Consider the following 15,210-nt stretch of genomic DNA (forward strand, 5'->3'; position numbering starts at 1 on the left):
CACTTCCCAGACGGGGCGGCCGGGCAGAGACGCTCCTCACTTCCCAGACGGAGCGGCCAGGCAGAGGCGCTCCTCACTTCCTCCCAGACGGGGTGGCAGCCAGGCAGAGGCGCTCCTCACCTCCCAGACGGGGTGGCTGGGCAGAGACGCTCCTCACTTCCCAGATGGGGCGGCCAGGCAGAGGCCCTCCTCACTTCCTCCCAGACGGGGTGGCAGCCAGGCAGAGGCGCTCCTCACCTCCCAGACGGGGCTGCCGGGCAGAGGCGCTCCTCACTTCCCAGACGGGGTGGCTGGGCAGAGGCGCTCCTCACCTCCCAGACGATGGGCGGCCAGGCAGAGGCGCTCCTCACTTCCCAGACGGGGCGGCCGGGCAGAGGCACTCCTCACTTCCTCCCAGATGGGATGGCAGCCAGGCAGAGGCGTTCCTCACTTCCCAGATGGGGCGGCCGGGCAGAGATGCTCCTCACCTCCCAGATGGGGTGGCCAGGCAGAGGCGCTCCTCACTTCCTCCCAGACGGGGTGGCAGCCAGGCAGAGGTGCTCCTCACCTCCCAGATGGGGCGGCCGGGCAGAGGCGCTCCTCACTTCCTCCCAGATGGGGTGGCAGCCAGGCAGAGGCGCTCCTCACCTCCCAGATGGGGCGGCCGGGCAGAGGTGCTCCTCACTTCCTCCCAGATGAGGTGGTGGCCAGGCAGAGGCGCTCCTCACCTCCCAGACGGGGCGGCTGGGCAGAGGTGCTCCTCACTTCCCAGACAGGGTGGCTGGGCAGAGGCGCTCCTCACATCCCAGACGATGGGCAGCCACGCAGAGACGCTCCTCACTTCCTATACGGGATGGCGGCTGGGCAGAGGCGCTCCTCACTTCCCAGACGGGGCGGCCAGGCAGAGGGGCTCCTCACATCCCAGACGATGGGCGGCCAGGCAGAGACGCTCCTCACTTCCTAGACTGGGTGGTGGCGGGGCAGAGGCTGTAATCTTAGCACTTTAGGAGGCCAAGGCAGGCGGCTGGGAGGTGGAGGTTGTAGCGAGCTGAGATCATGCCACTGCACTCCAGCCTGAGCAACATTGAGCACTGAGTGAGCGAGACTCCGTCTGCAATCCCAGCACCTTGAGACAGAGTCTTGCTCTGTTGCCCTGGCTAGAGTGCAGTGGTGCAATCTCAGCTCACTGCAACCTCTGCCTCCCAGGTTCAGGTGACTCTCTTGCCTCAGCCTCCTGAGTAGCTGGGATTACAAGTGCCTGCCACCACGCCCAACTAATTTTTTTGTATTTTTAGTAGAGACTGGGTTTCACCATCTTGGCCAGGCTGGTCTCAAACTCCTGACCTCATGATTCACTCGCCTTGGCCTCCCAAAGTGTTGGGATTACAGGCGTGAGCCACCGTGCCCAGCCTGTGGCTGTCTTTCTGTAAGGACATCAGTCATGTCAGACCAGGGCCCACCCTACCCCAGTATGACCTCATCTTAATTTAAGTATACATTTGCAACAATCCTGTTTCCTAATGAAGTCAGTTCTGAGGTACCGAGAGTTAAGATTTCAACATCTCTTTCTTGCACGGGGAGGGGAGACTGATTTAGCCCCTACCAATAAGAGAAAAAATATTATAGCACAGTCTGGATGTAGTGATTTCTTTCTGCAGTCCACACACACACACACACACACACACACACACACACACACACACAGCGTTGATGCAAGCACATGCTGTCAATGCAAAGGAAAAAGACAGATGTCTCCCTACGCCTTTCTAAGCTTTTATATATTATACCTCACATTGTCAGCTCTAAAATCCTGTATCTAATACATTTATCTATCTAATAGATTTTTTAGATCTAATACATTTATTTGGTAATAAATAAATAAATTTACCAACTGTCTTGGTGAAAAGGAGTTCATGCTGGATGATGGATGAGGCCTTGAATAATGGCCTTCCCGGCCACTATGGCCACTCTCCACTCAAGGATCTATTGTACAAGCATTGGGGTGGCTGGGGGCAGAGATGACTGACATCTACCAGCCAGTCAGCTGGTTCCTCCGTCTACCTGCTTAGTGAGTGTCCTGTCTATGCCAAATCTTCTCTAGTGGCAATGATGTGAGACACAAAGATCTGCACATTTTGCGGCCACTTCCAACAATTCATCTACATGCTTCTTCCCAGACCACTTTGTCTCTGATCATCTAAACTCGCCCCTTCTAAACCCCAGACCAAGACCAGCCAAGTTATTTGCCACTACATGGAAGTCCATATATACCCTTACCTCATACCACTTCTGGCATACAAAGTGGACAAACAAGCGTACTGCTCACAGCTCTACCCTCTAGGAGGGTTTCTCCTCATCATTGTCCTTCAGGGCCACCACTGAGTTGGGTGGTAGTGTTGACAGCTATCCACTCTCAGGCAGCATTGATTATCCAAACCAATCCATCCACGAACCAGGAATAAGCTGTGTTGTTCCTCCTTCATCAGTGAATCACAGAGTTCCCTCACTCCTGCCCCCATATTTATAGATGTGAGCTGAGAGACATGTCAGGACAGCAGAGGTAGGTGACATGGAGCTCTGGGCCACCCTATACCTCTTCTGGACTTGCTCAGATCTGGTCCTGAATATACCATTTCCATCATACCTTATCACCTTGTTGGATCTGACAATGTCCAGCTCGTAACAGTAAACTCGTATCATATAATCACTGGATGTACCACTTTCAGGTGCTTGATCTCTCTTGACCCCTTATCACATCAGAAGCTGTTTTTTTGAGTGGTGAGTAATTAAACAATAAATAGTCTCTTGAATGCAGTAGACATGCCTTTCTCCAGAACCTTACCCATTCTGTACCGCAAATCTATTAGGGTTTGTCCAAGATTTCCTATACCATCCTTTTCTACCACGGATACCCCGAGCACTGTTGGATCTGTTGAATTATATGGCCTCAACAGCAGAGTATGTTGTCCTGAAGCCTAGAATTTCTGCAGTTTTCTTCTGCTTTGGGTTCCACTCAAAACTAGTAGACTTTTAATGACCCAAGAAATGAGTCAAAGAAATAATCTCAAGCACAATATTGGCTGCCTCCTAAAATTCAAAGTGGCCCACCAAACAATATACCTTTTCATAGGGGTAATTGTTTACCTTAGGATGCTGCAAACCATGGGACTCCTAAAATCTTCACCAATATGGCAGGACTTTGATACTGTAAATGATTTATGTTTTACCTTCATGTGTTTTACTATGACATCCAGAGTACCGGCCACTTTCTGTTCACCAAGTCCAATTAGCATAATGTCAACAACATAGTATACCAGCATGATATGTCAAGGTGACAGAGAGAAAGAGAATACATATAGCCTTGGGGAAAGACAGTGAATGTGTACTCATATCCTTTCTTAATGAGACAGAACTGATCTTGACCATCCTTGCTGAGGAGGTTCGAAGATGACTTGTTTGCCAGATGGATAGCCACAACCCAGGAACCAAAGGCTGTGCTGCTCTGTTCCAGTAAAGATACCACATCCAGTTCGGTAGCTACATACAATTGGGACTGCAACTTAGATAACGTTCCGGTAGTCTGCTGTTATTCATGAAAATCCACTTGTTTTTTGCAGAGACCATGTAGACGGACTGAATGGGGATATGATGAGGATGACCACCCCTGCATTTGCTAAGTTCTTGAGCGTGGCATCGATCTCAGCCATTCCACTGGAATAGGGTATTGCTTTGATTTGCTGTCTTAGGTGGGAATGGGCACTTTCTGGGTTTCCATTTGTTTCTTCCTTCCTGGTTCTTATTTCACAGGTCAGGAAGCAAAACGTGAGGGCTCTACCAGCTGCTCAGTCTATCCTTTCCAATTAAGCACACTGGAACTGAGGAAGCAACGACAGGGTGAGCCCTAACACCCTCATCATCACTGCTGAGCCTGCCTTGACAAGAACTCCATTTATCACCTGCCTCCATGATTTCCCATGCTAACTAGCTGTCATCATGGCATTCCAGGTTCTGCTGATGTCATTGTCAGGTTAGACCCTGTATACCCTGAAAACTCCGTGTATTTCCATTTTCTTAGTGTAAAGTTACACAGGTCCCTTTGGGGGAAGGTTTGTGGCACTGCAGGGTTCTTTTTCAAGGCGGCCCAGCCTCCCCTTCAATCACTAGGCCAGGGGCCCGAGAACTGACTCAAATCTGGGAGCTAGGTGAGGGATTATCATTTTTCTTTTTGGCAGCAGACATCAGATTTCAGCTTACCTTCTCTTTAATATTTTTTCTGGTTACACAAGTCAAGAAATATTCACAGTGGGTACTCATCTATCTTTCCTCTAGAAATACCCTATGTGTACAGCACGCTGGCTGGCACCTTGGCCTTGCTGCCATATGGTAGTCATATTCACTTTGATGGCCAAATGCTGCGCCTTGGCCTCTGCTACTCCAAAATATCTTCATCTTCAGTAATATTAGAGAGGTCAGTTCTGTGGCAGCATTTCCTACTGTGAACCATAGACCATGGAAGACAATCACTAGTGAGATTCCCAACAATGCTGGTGGCCCCTCACCAGTGAGTTTCTTGTTTTTGTACAAAGGGCATGTCCTCTTGGCCTCATAGGGAACAAGATCAGGGTCTCTGGTCTTGCATAATAAATCCTCCCTGGACTGTCTGACTCCTTCCTCAATACCATGCCATGGCAAATATGGCATCTTTCCCTCATTGACTATAGGCTGTCATCTTATCCAAGCTTCAAGAAACCTCTGACCAGCATTATTAGGATAGGCACAATTGTCCTTTTGAGGACAGCGAATTATAGGATAGAGTCAGTAGACCTTCCCTAGTCACTCTTATGTATAATATCCACACCTCCTGACCCAACATTCTCAAGATCCACTCCCATATGTGTTTCTCTGACTTCTCCTGGTAAGAATTAGGCCCTTCAACTCCTGATGAGTAAACCAGTCATCAAATACTTGGTGAAGAGCTTCCATCAACTGTCTTTGCAATGGGACTTCATGTCCTTCTCTGGGGTTTTGCAGATAATGGACCTTAACTAGTGGCCTGGAGGCAATGAGGGGATGTAAGGATGCATCTTGTGAAGGACAAAAGTCATCTTATGAGTAGTCCCCTCAGGTGAGGACTTCCTGTGGTACCCAGGTAATGGAAAACCACAAATCTGACTGGAGGTCTTGACATCCTTTATAGCAGTAGACCAAATGTTAGCTACATCTACCAACACTTCCAAAAGTTTTTATGGAACAAACAGACAAATACCAAATGCCAAGTAACCAAGTTAAAACACCTCACTTCCTTTAGGCAGTGCTGTCAGAAGCATGGTTCAATTCTCACTTTCAAGTTTGAGGTAACTCTAGACCCACACCCTGCCCTCCAAAACTGTAGAAAAAATACTGCGAAAGATGTCTTCTTCATGTTCCTCAAGGTAGTTATTCTCACTCAGAGAGTGGCAAGTACTTGGAATCTTCCTGATATTTTTTTCTCCTCCAGAGTTTTAGTGATGAAAGATGTTGGGAGAACACAGAATGCTAAGCCCCACAAATCTTGCTAGAGAGATCTCCTAGAGAAATCAGAATCTTTCAAGATTGTTTTAGAGAAATATGCTATCACTCTGACTCCATTCTAAAAATTCCCCTGTGACCCAGCTGGCCTGACGAACTAAATCATGATACTCTGCAAAACATACCCTTTCACACATGAATGCCCACGGCAATGTTTCCTAACCATTCATGAGTCATAAAACCTATGGCAGAGACCATTCTACATGTTCACCAAAACATTTCATTTTCCCTCTGGGCACCAGGAAAACTATTTTTTTTTTTTTTTTTTTTTTTTTACTTTTTCTAATCTAAGTGAGGCTATGTAAGGAGTTCTGCCCAATAAAATGTGGGCAAAATTGATGTCCTACAGAATTATCGTCCACACTCTATGTCTGTTATCATTAGCTGTCAGGATGCAGAGTATCAAAAAAGGACTTTAACTTATTTATTTATTTTTCGAGACAAAGTATCACTTTGTCACCCAGGCTGGAATGCTGTAGCATGATCACAGCTCACTGCAACCTTGACCTCCCAGGTTCAAGCTATCCTCCCACCTCAGCCTCCCAAGTAGCTGACACTACAGTCGCATGCCACCACTCCCGGCTAATGTTTGTATTTTTTGTAAAGAGGAGGTTTCACCATGTTGCCTAAGCTGGCCTTGAACTCCTGGGCTCAAGTGATCTGCCTGTCTTGGTCTCCCAAAGTGCTGGATTACAGGCATGAGCCACCATGCCCAGCCCAAATGAAGAACTTGGAGTCCATGGTGAAAGGCAGAACCTCCCCAACTCAACTGAGTTGGTCATGAGTGAAAAGTACATCTTTAAGCCACACCTTTCAAATGGGTCAGCAAATTTGATAAATTTGGCAAATTTCAGCTATTCCCACCCACTACGTATACCTCTCTTACAATTTATAGTGTCTTCTCATGTCCTTTGCTCCTATCAAACCTATCCTAACCAGCACCTATATTAAACATTTATTTCTACATTATGTAGTCTTCAGAGTTCTAGGGCGGTGTGTTCAAATGATGGGAATATTACACACCTGCACTGTCCAGCCACTAGCCACATCGAACTACTGAGTACTTGAAATGTGGCTAGTGTGGCCCAAGAACTGAATTTTAAATTGTACTTAATTTTAATTAATTCAAACTTAAATAGCCACATGTGGCTAGTGGCTACCACATGAAAGCATGCAGCTCTAGATGGGCATGAGCCTAGACAGGCAGAATAACTAGATTCTAAAGTAAGTTGGTAACTAGGGAATTAGCACTTACTATGGGAATTTAAAAGATGTGTTAAAATATATACTGGTGGGAAAGAACTTTAAGAAAAAGTGGTGGTTCTTAATGGTTTAAGAAACTTAATGGTCAAACATTTCTAAGAATGCTTGTCCCTGGGTAATATTTCTAACTGGTCAAGTCACAATTATTACGGAATGGATCTCCCCAGTATCGTTTCCCTATAGCTTCTATGTGCAGCATATTTATGCCCTGAGTGTATAATGTCTGGCCATAATGACACGAAAGGTTGGATTCTAGGGGTGGAATACATCAAGTCACTAGGATGTCACCAAGCCCACTGTGTGGGTTAAATGCTACAGACAGAGGGTTGTGCCACCCACTCCCCACCTTCCCTACCTCCCATCCTACCCAAAGCTTCAGCCAAAAGGAAGAAAATGCCTCCCACATGGCCATAGGCTGAAGTGCTGCCCCTCGGTGGCCAGAAGTCACTCAACATGCAGGCAAAGACAATGTTAACAATACAAAGAATCAGAAAAAGACTGAATTCCTTAGATCAATCTGTTTGGCTTCAAAAGCTAGAATCTCAAAAGTCTATCCCCTGCTGACTTTATTTTTCTTTCAACTTTTCAATGCCATTGCTCCTGCCTGAACAAAAGACAAGAAAGTCCAGTCTCATCCCAGAATAGACAGAAGAGCACAGAACAGACAGAGCTATACACCACTGCAGGACTAGAGATTATTCCTCATGCTGGGCAGGGTAGGGTAGAAAGAAGAGAATCCATCAAAGCAAGAGGTGGCTAATTCCCTCAACAAAACTAAATTAACAATATTAGCTCAAGTGAGGGAGCTGAATCTTCTCACAGTGTTAAACAGTTTGTTCTGTTTTATATATTAAAGACCCAAGTGTAGTTTATTGTTTTTATGGAGTTAAGTGAATTCACATGTTAAATTTAAAAGGTCAGGGGAGACAGGAGATTTTGTTTGTTTCTAGTATTATTTGGCAGAGTATAAAAGTCCCTGGACCTAGAATTGGAAGGCTTGGACTCAAATCCACACCCTTCCTGGTACCAGCCAAGTGCCCCTGGGCAATCACTCAACCCATCTCCTTCACTGGTGGTTGTGGCAGCCCTTCTCAAGCAGAGTTGAGAGACCTTAGCTCCCTAACCCAGTGGTTCTCCAACTAGTGAGTGCTCAGAATCACCTGGAGGGTTGGTTAAAACAGCACTGGGACCAATCCCAAGTAGTCCTGGAATACAGCCTGAGAATTTGCCTTTCCAGCAAGTCCCCAGCCTGGTTGAATGCCATTCCCAGCCCACCCACCCCTGGCTCCACTTTCTCTTGTACTAGCTGATATCTGAGATTCCACCATCAAGAGCCCCAACCCAACTTAGCCGGGAAGCTTTACTCTTATTAAAAGGTACATACATGAAACAATATTAGCAGTTAGACTGTATCTTTCACATCTTATCCTTCTTTATCATTCCCGTGTCTCCCTTGCTGTATTGCCTGCACAAGTTCACGTTTGAGGAACGAAACTTCAAACATAGTCTGTATCAAGAGGCTTTATTATTTTCTTTTTCCTCTCTCCCCGCTTTCCCCTAGAGCTTGGTCAAGGTGTCCTAATGGTCTAAAATGTCAAAAGAAAACTAGATGAGGAAAAAGTAATAGAAAATAACTCTATTATAAGCTTCCTTATAGTTCAGGTTCATCTCTTTCTTATAAGAACCACCCACCAGTTCCTACTCAGAGACTCAAGGATACTCCTGTTCCTCAGCTGGTTCACAATAAAAACACTGAAGATTCACATCAATCGAAGGGTTTCTGTTACCATTCACATGGGCTTTCCCAAATACTAGTGAAACAGAGGTAGTCATTACTCATCAAAAAACACTCAGCAAGAAGGGCCAGACTCCCACACATGGATCCCAGAAGTCAGGGAGAGAGTGAGTGTGGAGGCCTACCTCCTCCTAACCTGCTCACCCACGGAGCCATTCCATGGCAAAGGAATAGCAGCTCAGAGGCTGCCTGCACTGCCCTCACTGCAGAAGTTTAAGGAAATCTCCCAGTATGTTTCATGTTGGAAGACCCTGAGATAAAGCCCATATTTCAGTCTGTATTTGTCCTCCCACAAAATGAAGAGTGCTTGTCCATGAGACCAGCCCATGTCTAATTCGGCAGGACACAGCGTGCAGAGCGCCTCGAGCAGGCAGCCCACTGCTGACTCCTTTCCAGGGGCCTTTCCCCGAGGGGCAAAGCTTTCTCCCAGGGAGTCCTCACTTTCAGCCCTGTCAGCATGCCCAGTGCCTGCACTCTGCAGGGCCCAGTTCTATCCCATTATGCAAGTTGGTTTTCAGCGGCTATGGGAAAGTCACACACGATTGTGCCAAGGTGAACAAATGTTGGCGACCTGGGGAAAAGCAGCAGCTGCACATCCTGAAGCATTGGGTCTTCCAAGGAAGCCTCGTCTAACCAGAAAAGCCATCACTCTCCTCCTCCAACAATTTCTGATATAGGAAATTGTCTTACCATGTTACCCCCTTTTCCCTGTTGTAAATCCATGCTGGCGAGCCCAGGGCTCGCTCTATACACTGCCTGGCATGGTGCCACGCAGCTAAGTGTGTTGGAATACAGCGCTGTCCACCATTCAGTTATTTTAACAAGCACTATGGAGCTCTCATAAGTGGCTTAAAAACATTTACATTTACCCCAAAATCACTTTAAAATAATTCACTCCATCACAGCCTCAGCCACAGCCTGCTCCAGCTCTCCCACAGACTTTTACAAGAGGCCTCCCCTAATTCCAACTCCACGGGGGCTACAAGGACACTGTTTATAGAGCATTTTGGCTTCTCGCCCTGTGGCCCACAGCCATCGATGCAACAGCAATTTCATCCAGCGATAATCTAGTAAGTCCAATTTGCCACTAGGACACTAAAAAGCCCTTATTTAAGGTAAGTGATAATGGTGATGACAAGAATCCTGGGTGTCTGTCATCTCAGATTATCAAGTGACACCTTTACATTGATCTCATTTAACCGTCACAAGGACCCTGAGGCAGGGTTAACTTTATGACCCCATTTACAGACAAGGAAATGACTGAGAGAACAGACGACCAGCCCTGAGGCCCAGTGCCCGCCTGCGAGGTGAGCCAATGGCCTGTCCTGAGCCCTCCCTCCGGCCACCCCTGGTCACACACACCTCCCACCCTGCTGGGCGGGGGACAAGCGCTATGGACAAAACTGCCTACGGCTCAAGTCCATGCGACCGGATCACCCAGGACTTGGCATGGAGGTGGGGAGGGGAACAGCACGTACTTCTCCACCATGGTGCCAATACTTCTACAAGCTTCTTCCGCAGCTTCTCTGAATGCTGGCTCAGGGTGAGCGATTTTCACAAAATCAGCCTAATAAAGGGGAAAGACGAAACCAAAAGGGAATTTGATGGGAAGCTTTCTTCCAGGATCTGGGGGCGAAAATGAAAACTGGGTTTTAAGAGGTGCCATTGGCTTGGCCTATGCATTTCCATTATTGACTTTTTCCTAAGCGAGTAAAGCAAAGCAGCTTCTTTCTGAACATTTAATTGTTATTCCTTGAAACCAAGTTTGTTTCATTCCAAAAAAAAAATTTTATTAACTTTGTTTCAGAAAAGTTTTTCTCCTTCAAATATAAACACCAAGCAAATTCTTCCTAACCCTTTATTAAATCAAAAGAGCAGACATTGGTTTCAAATATTCTACAACTTTCTGGCTAAAATTCTTTGCAGTATGGTTCTCACAGGTTAACCTACCTCCAGAAAACAACTCTTAAAGGCTTGTTTTCTTTAACTGACACATAGTATAGTTTCAAAACTCATTTAACTACACTTTAGTCTTTAACTACGTTCTAGTCTTTGTGCAGAAAACAAAGGCACAGTCTCTTTATAGTTCTTTTAATAAAATATGAGTTCAGTCTCCATGTAATAACAGTGTACAACTACTACTGCTGCTGCTACTTAAATCATTAGAAATTAAAATGAGCAACAACTTTTTTAAAAGATAAAATGATGTAAAACTAACTTTTCGTTTTCATGTCAATTGTAACAAAAAGCAGAGAAACTACAAAACACTACATATTTTATTTGCCAAGAAGATGTGTGACTATAACATGAAATAAAATCACCACAAGGTAAAATTTCCTAATTTTATTATCAAATAGTTTTTAATGCCAAAACATTTAAATCCATAGTTTGGTATATTTGTTGTAAGAATTGGTAATGATAAAATAACATTAGTACCAAAGTATCTGAAAAATGAGTTATGTAAATTTACATTTTTTTTTTTTTTACAAATTACTAATCTACATGTTGTGAATTTATAATAATATTAAAATTCAAAACACTAGCATACATATTAAAAATTTGTAATAGTGATGAGGAAAACAGTTCTGTTACACAAAAACTGTGTTGAAAACAAAGAAAACAAAATGACTATTTGGTGAAAAAGTTTATAAAACGATTGCCTTATAATAGTACTAACATTACTGGTAGGTAATATCTTAAAAATTCAAAAAGGAGAAAGGTTCTTTTTTTACCCAGAGAACTACATATATAAATCACATAGTTTTTTTTTTTAAGTTTTCAAAATGAGATATTATACATAATATTAAAAATGTCAAAATAAGACAAAATATAGGGCAGAGAAGTTAAAATATTTTAGTGAAGACCAAAAGCAAAAATGTAGGAAAAAATCCTAGAATACTGATTAAGATGAAGACTAAGACAACAAATACACAGTAAATTCTGGGATTTGTGACAGCCACGCCAACAGTCACCCCTCAGTATCAGTGGGCAATGGTTAGATCTTCCCACAGATACCCAAATCCACAGATGCTCAAGTCTCTGATATAAAATGGTGTAGTACTTGCATATAACCGACACACAGCACACCCCATACATCGAATCATATAACCGACACACAGCACAACCCATACATTGAATCGTCTCTAGATTACTTGTAATACCTAGTGAATGTAAATAATATGTAAATAGCTGTTACATTATATTGTTTCATGGAACAGTGACAAGGAAAAAAGTCTGTACATGTTCAGCATCAATGCAATTTTTTTTTCCAAATATTTTTGATCCAAGATTGGTTGACTCCACAGATGCCCAAATCTGGAGGGTTGACTGCACTTGAATAGTGAAATTCACTGACACAGATTTTCCTTTTCTGATTTCAGTGACACAATTAGGTGAACAGGGTATGAAACCTCCTTTGGAGCAGTGCATTTCCACAGCTTCCCATCATTCAAAGACGCATTTCCTATGCACATACTGGAGGCACAGAACAAAAACCCAGTACAACAGAACTACCCAGAACCTGCAATTTCACTCCAGAGAAAAACCCTTCACAATAAGATACTTTATCGGCTTCCTTAAGAGCGGGAAGCTTGTGGTGAACATATAATCATCTGAAAGGTGTTAATGCTCAAGTCAGGTGTATGGGTGGAAGGAAATTCTCCAAAAAAGGAAAAAAAAAAAAGATGGGGAGGAGTTATGCTGGGTGAAAGAAGTCAGTCAAAGGTATACAGGATTCCACTTATGTGACATTCTAGAAAAGGCAAAACTATAGGGAGAGAGAACAGATCAGTGGTTGCCAGAGGTTAGTGGGGAGGGGTGGGTGTGACTATACAGGTAGATTTTTGGATGTTGATGGAATAGCTTTGTATCCTGATTGTGGTGAGGGCTGCACAAATTTACATGAGTTAAAATGCATAGAACTGTACCATCCTCCAACAGAAGTCAATTTTACTGTATAATAATTTTAAAAACAAGTACATTTTTTTTAAAGATGGAGAGGCTAACAAACTTTGCAACCTTTCCAGGTAAGGGTCCATGAGACCTGAGCAGCCAGCCAGCCCTGAAATGGTTGGAACAGGAGAAAGAAGAGGAGCTCGACCCGGGCTGGCAGCCCAACTGCACCACATGCTGGCCAGGTGACAGTGGGGCACATCCCTTCATCACCCAGTGCCTTTCTTCCCTCTTGTGAAAATGGAGATATGCTGAGAAGGTTACCTCAGCTCATCCAGGTAAACCTTCTTCAGCTAACTAGGCTATAGAAATGGCCTACAGCCTAAATTTTCAAAAACAAGTTAATGCCAGAGTATAAACTCCATTAAGTCAGAGATTGTGTCTGTTTCATTCCTGCATGTATCCCTGGTGCCTAGACAGTGTCTGGCACACAGTAGGTGCTCAACATTGACTGACTGTGAGGGAAAAACCTATGTAGTTTAATACTATGTAGACAAGATCATAAATGATCACTATTTAAATTGTGTGTGCCGCTTTCCTTGACATGAGTAACCAAGAGTTGGCTCGTTCAGGCTGACAGAAAATCTTGCTTCCTGGAAATGAGCAAATCGAAGAGATATCTGCACTTCCATGTTTGTTGCAGCTCTGTTCACAACATCCAAGATGAGGAAGCAACCCACGTGTCCATGAACAGATGAATGGACAAAGAAAATGTGGTACTTACAATAGAGTGCTATTCAGCTATAAAAAAGAATGAGATTATTGCCAGGCGTGGTGGCTCACACCTGTAATCCCAGCACTTTGGGAGGCAGAGGTGGGTGGATCACAAGGTCAGGAGATCGAGACCATCCATCCTGGCCAACATGGTGAAACCCTGTCTCTACTAAAAATACAAAAAATTTAGTTGGGCATGGTGGCGCATGTCTGTAATCCCAGCTACTTGGGAGGCTGAGAGAGGGGAACTGCTTGGAACTCAGGAGGTGGAGGTTGAGCTTGGACTGCACCATTGTACTCTAGCCTGGGCAACAAGAATAAAACTCCATCTCAAAAAAAAAAAAAAAAAAAAAAAAAGAATGAGATTGTGTCATTTGCAACGACATGGATGGTCATTATGTTAAGTGAAATAAGTCAGGCACAGAAAGACAAACATCACATGTTCTCACTCATTTGTGGGACCTAAAAATAGATACAATTGAATCATGGAAATAAAGAGTAGAAGGATGGTTACCAGAGGCTGGGTAGGGTAGCAGGGTGGTATGGGGGAGGTGGGGATGGCTAATGGGTACAAAAAAACAGGAAGAATGACTAAGACCTACTATTTGATAGCACAACAGGGTGACTACAGTCAATAATAATTTAATTGTAGATTTTAAAATAACTAAAAGAGTACAATTGGATTGTTTGTAACACAAAAGATAAATGCTTGAGGGGATGGATACCCCATTTTCCCTGATGTCATTAGTATGCATTGCATGCCTCTATCAAAACATCTCATGTACCTCATGAATATATACATGTACCCACAAAAATTAAAAATAAAAAAAAAGAAAAAGAAAATTTTGCTATCTCAGCAATGGATTTCCTAGTTGGTGAAGAGATCTAGGTATACACTTCTATTTCAAATTTAAAATGTTAAAAAAAAAAAGACTTTATAATCATTTTGATGTGAAAACTCGGTTTTTAATTAAAAAAAAAAAAAGCATTCCTGAAAAGGTTTATTAAAACTGGTTTTCACACCTCTTCTGAAAAAGAAGTAGCTCACACTTATAATCCCAGCACTTTGGGAGGCCAAGGCAGGAGGTTCACTTGGGTCTAGGAGTTCAAGACCAGCCTGGGCAACACAGGGAGATGCTGTCTCTATTTAAAAAAAAAAAAAAAGATAAAGAGGAATTTTGTTGTAAATGCACACATAAAGTGTTCTTAGAATTTTGGCAGAAGCTTTCATAAATAAAGAATCTCTGTCAAATGAATATATATGTAAATATATATTACCCAAATATAGCAAATATTTGCCATATTAGTAATCATTCATTCATTATATATTACAGGTATATTTTATTAAATATACATATTAAAGTACAAGTTCTAAATGTCACCTTTTCCTATAACATTTTCCCATTCCTAATGATGTATTTCATCACAAAAAATTATACCCAATGGATCTCAAATAGTTTCAGACATTTTTAACTTTATAATCTAATATTAATAGTAAACAACAAAGGATAAATTTCACTTAAATTTTAACAGGTTGAAAGAGAGGTAGCTTCAAGTCTGAGGCAAAGCATCTTACCAAGTCGGCCACTCTGCACAAGGAATCCGAGAGCTCATCGAAGATCAGCACGGTCTGGGGCCCAGGTGGGGTGGAACACGCACGGCCCACAAGCAATTCTGCCTTTCTCAAGGCTTTTTCTTGTGCAGCATGAAATCCTTCCGGGGCACTCAGCTCAGGAACTCCAAAAAGACCCTTAGAACCAAAGAATACGTCTCATTTATAACCAAAATTCAAAATTGTGCTTTTTTTATATTTACTAAAATTACTTTTATCATAAAGGAGATCTTGGCTTTCATTGGTGTATCATGTTATACCTGTGATCACGGATAGCACTATCATACTCCTCATATCACCCCACATAAATTACACCAAAAATGATTTC

At 43.5% G+C, this 15,210-nt stretch overlaps 1 protein-coding gene across 14 annotated transcripts in view; it reads right to left on the reverse strand.

Annotated features, from left to right (window-relative positions):
• Positions 1-15,210, reverse strand: part of LOC129047362 (mitochondrial intermediate peptidase-like) — a 50,892-nt gene that overhangs the window by 32,465 nt on the left and 3,217 nt on the right. For 5 of the 14 annotated variants that reach the window (XM_063715083.1, XM_063715082.1, XM_054529374.2 and 2 more), the window contains one exon: positions 14,847-15,020. In XM_063715083.1, the coding sequence (XP_063571153.1) occupies positions 14,847-15,020 (174 nt within the window). The other 9 variants (XM_063715089.1, XM_054529378.2, XM_054529377.2 and 6 more) reach the window with 6 other exon arrangements.

This window comes from Pongo abelii, chromosome 14 (assembly GCF_028885655.2).
Source record: "Pongo abelii isolate AG06213 chromosome 14, NHGRI_mPonAbe1-v2.0_pri, whole genome shotgun sequence".
In the NCBI taxonomy this organism is placed as follows: Eukaryota; Metazoa; Chordata; class Mammalia; order Primates; family Hominidae; genus Pongo; species Pongo abelii.